This window comes from Nannospalax galili, unplaced genomic scaffold, assembly GCF_000622305.1.
Source record: "Nannospalax galili isolate Female #2095 unplaced genomic scaffold, S.galili_v1.0 scaffold566, whole genome shotgun sequence".
NCBI classification, from domain to species: Eukaryota; Metazoa; Chordata; class Mammalia; order Rodentia; family Spalacidae; genus Nannospalax; species Nannospalax galili.
The window spans coordinates 3,177,169-3,190,352 of record NW_008355811.1 but is presented as its reverse complement, the minus strand read 5'-3'; the positions used below and the strand labels follow the sequence as shown (position 1 = coordinate 3,190,352).

Below are 13,184 nucleotides of genomic sequence, written 5' to 3'. Positions count from 1 at the left end.
ATTATTTATTTATTTATTTATTTTTGGTCTTTTTGAGACAGGGTCTCCCTGTAGCTACAGCTGGCCTGGAACTCATTATGTAGACCAGGCTGGCCTTGAACTTACAGAGATCTGCTTGCCTCTACCTCCTCAGTACTGGGATGAAAGGTGTGTGCCACTATGCCCAGTTTTATTTTTTTATTTTTATTTTTATGTGTAGGAGTGTTTTACCTGATGTATGCAAATGCACCACGTGTATGTAATGCCCATGGAGACCAGAAGAGGGCATCTAATCCCCTGAAACTGGAGTTATGGATGGTTGTGAACCACTATGTCGGTGCTAAGAACGAAACCTGGGTCCTTGGCAAGAGCAGCCAGTGCTCCTAACAGCTAAGCCATCTCTCCAACCCCTCTCTTGGCTTTTTGACCTGCAGTAATTAGTATGGTGGGGCTTCACTATTTGCCCAGACGTTTTCTTAGGAGGAATGCCTAACAATGGATCTGTGTGTGAGACTGTACACCTAATCAAAGCTCCATGCATCTGGCAAGACCACCCACTGGCAAGGTCATCAGTACACAGCCCATCAGTGGTGGTGACCAGAGAATCTTATCACTGTGGCTCCCACACATGGCAAGACATAAGCCCCATCATGATATTTAGACAGAAGTTTGTTCAAAAATGAGGCCCACGGTTATGTAACTTTTTTACAATCACAGCTCCCATTCAGGCCACTAGCCCAGTGTGTGTTCATATGCGTGTATGTGTGTGGAGGTCAGAGGTCAATCTTGGGTGTCTTTCCTCAGGAGCTGCTCACCTTGTCTTCTAAGGGAGGGTCTCTCACCGTCCTGGAGCTTGCCACGTAGGCTAGGCTGACTGATCAGCACATCCCCAGGGATCCTCATGTCTCCACCTCCCCAGTGCTAGGATTCCAAGCACACACCACCATGCCTGGCTTATTTTTACATGGCTTCTGGTGATGCCACTCAGGTCCTCATGCTTGCAAACATGTTTGTAAGACTTTACTCCCTGACTCCATATTTAGTAGTGTTTACGGGAGCAAAAGGACAAGATCAGAGAGGGGAAAGTTGAATTTGCAGGTCTTGTTATAAACCTCTGTGCTGGATAGCTTTAGTGTCAACTTGACACACCTGGGTTGAGGGAGCCTCAATCGGGGAATTGCCTCTATTGGACTGGCCTGTGGCCATGTCTGAAGGGCATCTTCTTGATGAGTGATGTGGGAGGGCCCAGCCCACTGAGGGTGGTGCCACCCCTGGGCAGATGGGCCTGTGTTGCATAAGAAAGCAGGCTGAGCAGGAGCCAAGGTAGCAAGCCAGTAAGCAGCGTTCCTCCATGGCCTGTGCTCCAGCTCCTGCCTCCAGGTTCCTGCCCTGAGTTCCTACCTTGGGCTCCCTGATGAACTGCATGCGACCTGGGAGATGTAAGACAAATAAACCCTTTCCTCCCCAAGTTGGTACTGGTCAGAGTGTTTTGTCACAGCAATGAAGAACAAACTAAGACAACCTCCAAGAGTGAAAATAGGAAATCTGCATCCTGCCCAGAGCTGATGTAAAGACACCACAGGCCCCTTTTCACTCCAAAAGCTTCAATAGAGACTTCCACCACAGACTGCCTGCCAGCCTTAGTTTCCCTTGAAAAGGAAGATTGTGTCATTTCTAAGCCACATTAAAGTTACATTTGAATAAAGAAGCAGCCTGGCTCTTGGCATTTAGTCTTAAGGTCAAGAGTGGACCTGAACTCCGAGAACAACCTGTTCCTTCGGATGTCTTTCTGGACTGTGGTGTGGAGATGTGCTTCACTTTTATTGAAGCAGTGTTTCTAGCATCAGCTGGGGAAATAGAAGCTGGGGTCTACCCTTATCAGAGAGCCCTGCCCTTTGCTCCCTAGGCCTAGAATATCTCACACACACACAGACTTCTCAATCATTCTCACTGTTTACAATGAGAATATGCTGCTTTCAGCACTTTGATAATGTTAAACAAGCACACTGACATCAGTGCTCTATCTTGGATGTAGGGCAAAGTGGGGTCCTGAGGGATTAGGGTCTTATGCCTGGGTCACAAGAGGAGCACATGGGTCTGTGAGCTTGTTTACATTCTAAAGAGTAAGGTTAAGTAGAAGTCTTTAGGCCAGATTGTGTCCATATGGTAAAAGTGATTCCTACAAAAAAATCTCCCAGCATTTTATTAGATATAAGTTCTCTAGTGTGTTCATCAGTTCCGGTGACAGGTAACATCAGCATGGCTGTTCTTGATATTACAAATGAGCCATAGCTGCCCCACTGTTTTCACGTCAGGCAATGGTTACCATCTTTAAGGATAGCTGTGAGGTTATTTCAGTTTCAAATCTATCACAAGATACAATGGGCTTAACTGAAAATCATCATTTTTAAAATCTTGTCGGTCTTGTCATCACTGTCTGGGAGCTAATGGCTGGGCTTGCTGCTGAGTGAGGAGAGGTTGAAACCCTCCTCAGAAGGTGTGTCCTCCAGGGACCAACTTGGCTGTGGTTCATCTTCATGTGAGCAATTAGAAGTTCTGTGTTTAGAATCCACAGGTGTGGGCAGGCTTAGCTGTGACTCGCATGGCTTGCTGTGGGGAAGATGATAACGCAGGGTAGATGGAGAATTCATCTGTGGGTTTATGACCAGGTGTCAGTGCTCGTTTGTGTAGTTGTCTGTCTTTGTCGACTTTCGGGCTCTAGGGAGGTCTTGCCCCATCATTTCTACTCCTTCGACCTGAGCTTCTGGAATATTTGTGAGCTGTGACTTACAAATGACTGTGGCCTGCCACTTCCTCTTTGAGCTTCTGACAGTGGGAACAGAAGATATAGAGGATTCGATATGGACTCTTACTAATCATATTCCCCTGAGGTCTTGTATTCACTTCCACTCAGGAGAAGCAGGCAGGGTGGGGCCACATGTGACCATCTATGTGGGGGAAGCTGGTTAGTCCCCAAAGTTTATAGCCTGCTCATCAAACATCTGATGTTACTGCTTTAAAATTCTTTTTTATAGCCAGGTGTGGTGGTGCACGCCTTTAATTCCAGCACTAGGGAGGCAGAGGCAGGCGGATCTCTGTGAGTTCAAGGCCAGCCTGGTCTACATAGTGAGTTCCAGGCCAGCTGGGGCTACAGGGAGACCCTGTCTCAAAAAGACAAAAAAAAAAATTCTTTTTTCTTACATTTATTTACTCATTTTCTGTGTGCATGCGTGTGTGTGTGTGTGTGTGTGTGTGTGTTTACATGTGCCATGGCACAAGTGTAGAGGTCAGAAGACAATTTGTGAGAGTCAGTTCTCTTCATGTGCAATCTGGGGCTCAAACTCGGGTCATCAGGATTGGTGGCAAGCACCTTTGCCTGTTGAGTCATCCCGCTGGTCCTAATGCCACTTTAATAGTGCCTTCTTTTGCCCAGTATGCTGCAAATTTTCTGATAACACTTAGTCATATATCTCCAAGCCCTAGCTTACAAATCAATGCCCCATCAATTTAAAATACTAAACCAGTTTTATGCTATTAAGATTCCATATTCAAACAGAGCAACTGAGAATAAACCATTGGGAGGGTTAAGGACAGTTGAAGTCTTGCAGGGACTTTGCAGCTGGTCTCTACCCTCACTCTTCTGATGAGTATCGAACTTTTCACATAGCCGCTGCAGTTCCCTGTGACTTTCCAGGTACTTCTTCAGTGTTATGAGGCAACGTTCCATGATTTTTGCTTGGAAATGCCACTGACCAATACTCTGAAGCAAAGACTTCACAGGCTATCAAAGCCAGAACCCAGGAAGAAGGGATCTTAAATTGATGTAACTTCTCTCCCTCTTCCTCTCTCCCTCTCTCCCTCTCACTCTCTTCCTCTTTCTCTCTGTCTCTCTGTCTCTCTCTCTCTTCTCTTTTCTTCTTTGAGACAGGATCACATTCTGGCCTCCAAATTGCTGTATAGTAGAGGCTGGCCTTGAACTACTGCTCCTTTGGCCTCTGCTTCCCAAGTGCTGAGATTATAGGCATGTGCTACTATGCCCAACGCATGTCCCCCCACCCCAGCTTTTTCCCTCTTTTTTTTTCTCTGTCTCATAACCCTATTTGTATTTCTTTATGGAGACTCTAATATCTTAACTCCCTCATGGTCTTTCTCTCTGGATATTCCTAGGAAAGCCCACTTTTTTTCATATGGAAAGTGAGTGTTACTGTATCTCTTTATTCTTACACAGTCACATCAGATCTATTTATTTGTTAATTTGTTTTTTATGCATATGAGTGTTGGCTGCATGTATGTAAGTGCATACTGGTGTCGTGCAGTGCCCGTGGAGATCAGAAGAGGGCGTCAGAGCCCCTGGAACTGAAGCTACAGATGATTGTTAGCTGCCATGCACATGCTGTAAAGTAAACCAAACCTAGGTCCTCAGCAAAAGCAACTAGTGCTTTTAAGCTCAGAGCTGCCTCTCTAGCCCTCACATCAGATTTTTATAAAAAATTCTAAAATCAAGTAAGCTTAATGAACTTGACAGAAATTCTATTCTTTTCTCCTCACGATTCACATGATGAACAGAAGGAAAGCTGCTGAGATAGCTGTGGCACACACACCTTGATCCCAGCACTCCAAAGGCAAAGCCAGAAGGTTCATTGTAAGCTTGAGGCTAGCCAAGTGTACATAGTGAGGCCAGCCAGGGCTACATTCAGACTCTTTGTTTCCTCAAGAATCAAAACAAAGCAGAGCAGAGCAAATAAAACAGGTAGAAAGATAACTGCTGGCACCGAGGAGGGACAGGAAGCCAGGCCACTGGGCTCTGTCTGCAGCTAGCTGCGGAGTGCTGGGTCAGCCAGCACCAAGTCCAGCCTGCTGTTGTCAGTGGGTGCCAGACCATAGAAATGACATTTCATTTTAAAGCTAAAAATATCATTCTGCAGGCAGTTACAAGTGTACCTGTGTGCTTGTATATTTCAGAGGAAATAGAATTCCTGTATATGGGAAAACCAGGAAGACCGCAAGACAGCTGTCCTTGGTCTAACCTAGTGTTTGAGGACTAGGACAGACCATACACATTGGTTCCGAGTTACAATGATGTGCAAAATTCACTTAAGCCTTGGGGGTACACTTGCCTCATCCCAAGCCTTGGCAGGCCCGCAGGTTTCAGTTCCCTTTTATAACTTTTAAAATTAATTAAAAAGATTTTATGTGATGAGTGTTTTGCCTGCATGTGCGAAAGTGTACTGGTGTTGTGCAATGCCTGTGTAGACCTTCAAGAAAGCATTGGATCCCCTGGAACTGGAATTACAGATGTTTGTTAGCTTCCATGTCGGTGCTAGGAGACAAGCCAGTTCCTCTGCAAGAGCAGCCAGTGCTCTTAACCACTGAGATATAGCTCCAGCCCCCGGTTCTCTTTTAAAAACTAGGAACAAACACAACACTTTTTCTTAAAGCCTCCAAGGGCTAGAGGAGCCTGCCTGGTCTCCCAAATGCACTGGACTCCAGCCCTTGGCTATTTGGTTAGGGATTTTCCTGTTTATTTCCCTGAAAGTGATGCTTCTGGCTAGGATGCACAGGCCCAGTGCATGAATCCAAATGCTCTCTCTGCATTTTATTTCATTTCTTTAAATCATAGAAAGAAACAGGTACTTAACACACTGGTCTGTCATCCTCTAGTTTAGTTTTCTCAGTTCTCATTACATTTAATCTCTACCTAGAAAGAACATTCCAGAGAAGTGAGGAATATAGGATTAATTCCATCTTCCTTCAGGGTCTTCTGGGTCAGGAGGCTCAAAATCAATTTATAGAGTCAAGAGTGAGCACTTAAAAAATCTGAAACAAGCTGGTCATGGTGGCGTATGCCTTTAGTCTCAGTACTCAGGAGGCAGAGGCAGGTGGTTCTCTGTAAGTTCAAGGCCAGCCTCGTCCATACAGCAAGTTTCAGGCCAGCCAGGGCTACGTAGTGAGACCCTGTCTCAAAACCAAACCAAACCAAACCAAAACACCCCCAAAATTTGAAATGAAATAGAATAGAAAATATCAGGTTACCTTGCACGTAGACCATTTGACACATATATTTTTATTTTATTTATTTTCATTTAAAAAAAGCTTTTTTCTTTTTTTTTTTTTTTTTTTTTTTTTTTTGAGACAGGGTCCCATGTAGCCCAGGATGGCCTTCATTCATTATGTAGTTGAGGATGATCTTAAACTTCTGATTCTCCTGCCCCCTTCTTGAATGCTGGAATTACAGGGGCATACCACCACACCTGGTTTATGCCCTTCTAGGGATTGGACCTAGGGCTTCCTGAAGGCTAGACAAACACTCTGTCAACTGAGCTACATCCCAGCCCTCTGAAGTGTATTTCTGATTGTATATAAGCTCCGTGTGTATAACACATGTGCATGACGGGTTCTGAGTCCCAGTACAGTGCATACCTTCCTGTGAGTCACAGGCAGCACTGTAGAAATCAGAATTGCATTCTCTGGAACAGCCTCTTCCAGGGCTGGCTTTCCAAGGCATGGGGCCTGGAAGGTATAGGACTAGTCTTTTCTAGCACCACCCAATGGGGACAACGGGTACTGAAGCTGACTGATGGATATGGGAAGGAACAAAACATGTCTCTGACACGTGTGCCTTGCAGTGATGTGGAGCAGTTGTTTTTACCAGGTATTAGATCTCCTCACGTGGCTTTCTCTGTTAGCCCTGGAAATGGCATTTTGGCAGGTTGCTTGGCTTATGTATTTACATTTCCTCCCAATTCCATAAGATCACTTTGCCATCTTTGGGGGGCTCTTGGGGGTCTTTTGCTGCCTGCCTTTCCCTTTTCTTACCGCCTATGTATTTGAACACATTGTCCACATTCAGCAGGAATGGGAGAAGGCTGGAGTCCTGTTTCACACTGGAGCCACTTGGCATTGGCTTGTTCTGTTACATAAACTGTGTATTTGCATGTGCATGTATGTGGCTGGTGGGCTGTGTGTATAGATGGTATCTGTGTAAGCACATAGGGCCTGCATGTTGGACTGAGGCCTCCTGCTCTAGCTAAAGATGTACAGGAATTTTATTTCCTTTGAAGTTGGGTATTTCTAATCTCTGTCCCCAGCAGAGTTTAACTGCAAGGCTTGGGCTTGCATTAGGAGCTCTTGCCTAGGAACGCAGGCTTGGGCTCCATCTCGTTCTGACCTTTCTTCCCTTAGATTTTAGTAAGGAGAATAGCTTATCATTTATTAAAGACAATTGCTTGACTCCTGACTTCAGATTCAGTGCCTGAATTCCAATTTCTCTGACCTTGAGACCACATTTTTCATGTAGCTTCTAGTTCAGACTTTGGTCAAATCAGTGCTCACTAAGGTTTGTGTGCTAAGGTTAGTTTCATGAGACTCAAGAGTATTGGTACACACACGCATAGAGTATATCATAGAATATATATATATATATATATCCATCAACAGATCTCAGTGAGATTGTCAACAGTTCATTCCAAGACTAATAACTTTAAAATATATTACATAATATACAATATATACGTAATATATCAGTTATTTGTAATAATGGGTTTCATAACATTTTCATATATGCATGTGCTTTATCTTTAAGAGTTTATTTTTAATTTTGTGTTTATCTGTGTGAGTCTGTGTGTGTGTGTGTGCAGATGCCTGTGGAGGCCAGAAGAGGGCATCTGATCCCCTGGAACTGGAGCTACACCCAGATGTGGGTGCTAGAAACCAAGCTTGGGTCTGCTGCAAGAGCAGCAAGCACTCTTAACTACTGAGTCGTCTCTACAGCTCCAATATATAATGTATTTTATTATATTCACCCTGTTTAAAAATATTTTTATATGTACATTTATATGTATATAAATTTTTTTTCTTGGTCTTTTTGAAAAAGGGTGTCCCTATAGTCCCAGCTGGCCTCTGCCTCCTGCATGCTGGGGTTAAAGGCATATACCACCAAGTATGAGCTTATATATATATTTTGAGATAGGGTCTTGTTCTGTAGCTGAGGCTAGCCTTGAACTCACTGTGTTGTCTGGGCTGGCTTCAAACTTGAGGCAATTCTTCTCTCTCCTGCCTCTGCCTCAGCCTACTGATTACTAGGATTAAAGGTGTGTACCACCACATTTGGCTTATGATTTGTATGTATATGTGTGCATGTGTTCATGTGTTAATGTGTCTGGTGCTGGGAATCAAACCCAGACTGTCAGGTCTGCTAGGCAAGCATACTACCACTGAGCTTCATCTACAGCCCTGATGATTATTTTTATGGCTTTTCTGAGACAGATCTCGTAATCTTAAACGTCATGTGGTTTTATCCAGTGGACCTAGGGCTCCCTGAAGGCTAGACAAACACTCTGTCAACTGAGCTACATCCCAGCCCTCTGAAGTGTCATTTGTGTCATTCTGTTTACTTTGGTGAGTGTGTCTGTACTGTCAGCTGTGGTGACAGTGTCTGTCAGCTGTGGTGAGTGTGTCTGTACTGTCAGCTATGGTGACAGTGTCCGTACTGTCAGCTGTGGTGACTGTGTCTGTCAGCTGTGGTGACTGTGTCAGCTGTGGTGACTGTGTCTGTCAGCTGTGGTGACTGTGTCTGTCAGCTGTGGTGACTGTGTCGACTGTGTCTGTCAGCTTTGGAGGCTGTGTCTGTCAGCTTTCCTGACTCTGTCAGCTTTGGTGTCTATGTCTGTCGGCTTTGCTGACTGTGTCTCTCAGCTTTGGTGGCTGTGTCCCTTGAGCACTTGGTTATACTCATATGAGTAACATTCTTAAAATGTAGAAAATTCAGAAAGTGTTTGTGTTTAAAAAGTGGGTGATGAGGTCCTTGGTCCATTTCAAATTGAGTTTTGTGCAGGGTATGAGATAGGGATCTAGTTTTATTCTTCTGCATGTAGCTATCCATTTTGACCAGCACCATTTGTTGAAGATGCTGTCTTTTCACCAATGTATATTTGGCCTTTTTGTCAAAAATCTGGTGACTGTAGCACTGTCTTTTATTTGGGTTTTCAATTCTATTCCATTGATCAGTGTGTCTGTATTTTTATGCCAGTACCATGCTGTTTTATTAGTATGGCTTTATAGTATAACTTGAAATCAGGAGTGGTGATCCCTCCAGCAGCATTTTTATTGTTGTGTTTCCATATGAAACATGAGATTAGTTTTTCAATTTCTGTAAAGAATTATGCTGGAACTGTAAGAGCCAGAGGTGGTAGATGATTATAACAAAACAGTGTTTTCTGCACATAAGAGGGTATTTGCACACACGAACTGACAGCAGTTGTGACAATATGCACAAGATCTGTGCAAGTTCAAACCAGACAAATCTCCTTCATGGAGGAGGGAGGCAGGCATGATGTTCCTTCCATATCTGAGGCGCTATTAGTGGTTGATAAGTGCTGGGAGTGGGAGTTTTCGTTAAGAGTGTGGCTTCTAACGTGCATAAAACAGGAGGCTGCAGAGTGCGTAACCCTGAATAAGGACCCTATATATCAAACTTCTGCCTCCCGATGTTCAGAGATCATTATGGAAGATGGGAGGTGAAAAGATTCTAAGATCTACAGGTAATGGATGACCACAAGGAAATAGAGTTTTCTAGGCAGCTGGTCAGTTATTCATATGAACTCATAGCAGTGGTGACAGCATGAATAAGTCCCATGCAACCTCAAACCAGATGAAATTCCAGTGTAGACACAAGGAAGTAGGTAAGAAACCCCAACCCTACCTGAGGAACTCTTTGCAACCAATGGCTGCTGAAAGAGAAAGGGTCAGTCTCTTTTAAGGCTGTGACTTTTGGTAGATTAACCAGCCTTCAGTGGATGGGCCCACATTGAAGGACATTTTGGATCACAAATTAGACTGTAGGCCTTAAGGAGAGGTATTGATAGGGGAGGGGATCTAAATACCATCAAAATACTTTGTATGAAAATTACAAACATTTAATTAAAAAATGTGTGGCCCTGGTAGACTGACCACGCTCCAGTGGATGGCCACACATCCAAGAGTACATGGATAGTACAAATTGGGCTCAATAGTTTTAACAGAAAAATAAGGACATTAATTTGGGTGTATAGGGAAAGGGGATAGATCTGGGAGGAGCTAGCAGGGGAGGGGGGAGATGATCAAAATACAAAATATGAAATTCTCAAATAATTAACAATAATTAGAAAGTAGATTAATGCTTATTCCAAGACAACCTTGGACTTGAATGTTTTATGGCCAGTTATGTAAATGCTGTAATTTTAGATCAGCTTGTTCTGGGCTTATTAGTAATTGCTATTGAATCCGTAAACCACCTCAAGATCTCCTGGCTTTGAACAACCATTGCTGTTTCTTGTGATTTTTGTGAGTGGGTGGGCACTGTTGTGGCCTGTTCTAGGCATGTCTGCTGTGTTCCCTCCATGCTTCCACTTGTCTGGGGCTCCGAGTCACCTCAAGCTTGGAGTCTCACCCTTCCAGGATAAATCTCCCCACCAAGTGTTTTTTCCAAGGAAGTTGTAGGACCAGATAATTAGGCAGTGAGGGGCATATACACCAGAAGGCCTTCTTCAGCCAGGACTTAGAAGCTATATGGAACCACTTCTCCTGTACTTCTTTGGCCAGTGAAGGTCCTACCTCATGTAGAGGCCATGGGTGAGAAAGTCAGCTCTACTTGTCAGGAGAAGAATGAACCACCAAGATTGTACATGATGTAAGACTTGTCTTACATCACAGAGTTGGCAATCCTAAGCCTTCTCTGCCTTTTCAAAAACTATACAACAAGGCTGGCGATATGGTTCAGTTGGTAGTTTACTCACATGGAGTGCAGGAAGCCCTGGATTCAGCCTTAGCAGTGCATAAGCCCGGCATGGTAGTGGACACCTGTAATCCCAGAACGTGGGAGGTAGAGTCAGGAGGATCAAGATAATCCTCAGTTACATAGTGAGTTTGAGACCACCCTGGGCTGTATGAAACCCTGTCTCAAAAACAAACAAGAGGAAAAAGCTGCACAGACATATGTTATTGTTTTCAGAATTGCTCCAGTTTTACTGAAGTACAGTTGACACATCTAAATGGCATATACATGAGATAAACAACAGGGTGCTTCAACATATGTGTCTTTTATATGTTCAAGGATATATGTTCATTTAGATATATATACTTATCCATACATCTATGAATTTCTAAGCATATTAATCCATAAGCCAATTTTCTAGTTGCATCAAGAAAATATTTTTTCTTTAAGTGACAGTTATGCCCAAGTCCTTCCTGGGACCACTGGCTCATTTCACTGGTGGCTGGATCAGTCCACCTTAGCCTTATCCTTCCTTACACACCTCACTGTGAAGTTAACTTTCACTTCATAGACTGAATGAAGCTCAGGTTTACCCACCCTGGAAAGGACCTATCTGTAGCAAGGTACTTAGGGGACAGGTCAGAAGTAGGAAGACTCACTGGGATTCAGGGACCTCTGGCCTTGGGGCCCTCAGCAGTGAGTGTCACCATTGCTGTGCAACCTAGCTATTTTCTCCCCACTGAAGTGTCTCTCACTCCTGTGTTTCAGAGATTGACCAAAGTGCTGACAACTTGTATGTGTTTCTTCTGATATGTGGGCTCAGGAAAGTGAAGGACCCTTTGTACTTGGTGGACGTGTTCTCAGGTATGTGGACCAGAGTCACCCTCTCTTTGGTCTGGAAACTTGCAGGTGGAGATGTGTCTTAGCCTTGTGCTCCTGATGGGAAGTCTAGGCTGGCCTTGAACTCACGATCCTACTGCTTCACCTTTCCATGTGCTGGGATGACAAGTGTGTGCTACCTCACCTGGCAGGATCTTCTTTTATCTTCTTTCCTTGCATATAAGCAGAACTACTTCTAGATTATTTCTTTGGAAACAATCAGAAAGATAATTTATGGAATTAATAAAATCTCTGTGTAGAATTTCAGTTTCAGGTTTGGTGGACACCATAAGACTGCAAATAATTATAAGGCCGAAAGAATTTTGTATAAGAATGGGATAGGGGCTCATGCTCATGATCCTGTCACATGAGAGGATTGGGTATGAGGATTGCTGTGCATTGAGGCCAGCATGGGCTACAGAGCAAGACCCTATGTCAAAAAAACAAAAACAGCGAAACGAGAGAATTTCAGACGTACTTTGTCTGGAAATCTTTCCAAGGTTTGTTTGTCTGCTCTACTTGCAGTTCTGCGTCATTGTTTGAGTTGCTCCAAATGTGCTTTAGTTGGTTCTGATATCCATACTGGGGTTTGTTGATCTATTTATCCTAATTTTCCAGTAATTAGAAATCTGGATAATGAGTGGGAGAGATGGCTTAATTGGTAAAGTGCTTGCAGTGTGAATACAAAGACCTGAGTTCCATCACCAGGACCCACCTAAAAAGTGTGTGTGGTGATGGGTGCTTCTAGGCCTGGGAAGGTGGATGCCTGGGGCTCAATGGCCGGTCAGCCTAGACTACTCAATGAGTTCTAGACCAGTGAGAAACCTTGTCTCAAAACAACAACAAAAAAACACCCAAGGTGGACAGCGCCCGAGGAATGATACTTGAAGTTGACCTTTGGCCTCCTCATACACACATATGTGTACCTGCACACACACCTACAGAAAAAAATGAAATCTGATAATATGTTACATGATAAAGAAAAATGCTACTTAAAACCATAAGATGTCACATACAGAGGTTCTAGACATATGAACTTGATCCTGGCTAGCGAGCATGAATAGACACATAATGACATAGAGTGCCACATACACTGTGCACTACTCCGTTGTAAACTGAATTGTCTTTCTAGATGTGACTTGAAGCCATGTTAGGTTTATTGAAATCATTTTCTTTCTTTCTTTTTTTCTTCCCAAGAATGGCATCAAGAAGTACCCAGTGTTTACATGGTAATCGTAGGTCCTGAGGTGAGTCTATGCACTGGGAATATGTGTCATGACTGTTCTGTTCTATGAATTTTTGAAGCATTTTCTACAATAATTTACGTTCTTCTTCTAGCCAACTGGACTTTTTTCTGTTTTTAGTAACTGAAGTGAGTTTACCCTTTTACTACATTTTATTTAGTGCATGTGGGGGCCACATACACGTCATGACATGCCTGTAGAGAACAACTTGCTAGAATTCTTTCCTTTTACAATGTGGCTCTCAGATATTGAACTCAGGTTGTCAGTCTTGGTGGCAAGTGCCTCTTTACATACTGAGCCATCTCCCTGGCCATAGTTTGCCCTTTTAAAAA

General features: G+C 43.6%; 1 protein-coding gene across 2 annotated transcripts in view; it reads left to right on the top strand.

The window, feature by feature from the left end:
- Glt1d1 (glycosyltransferase 1 domain containing 1) overlaps positions 1 to 13,184 on the top strand; it is a 99,652-nt gene that overhangs the window by 47,366 nt on the left and 39,102 nt on the right. For both annotated transcript variants that reach the window (XM_029556452.1, XM_008853786.3), the window contains exons 7-8: positions 11,498 to 11,593; positions 12,806 to 12,855. In XM_029556452.1, coding sequence (XP_029412312.1) covers positions 11,498 to 11,593; positions 12,806 to 12,855 — 146 coding nt within the window. The remainder of the gene's footprint in view (positions 1 to 11,497; positions 11,594 to 12,805; positions 12,856 to 13,184) is intronic.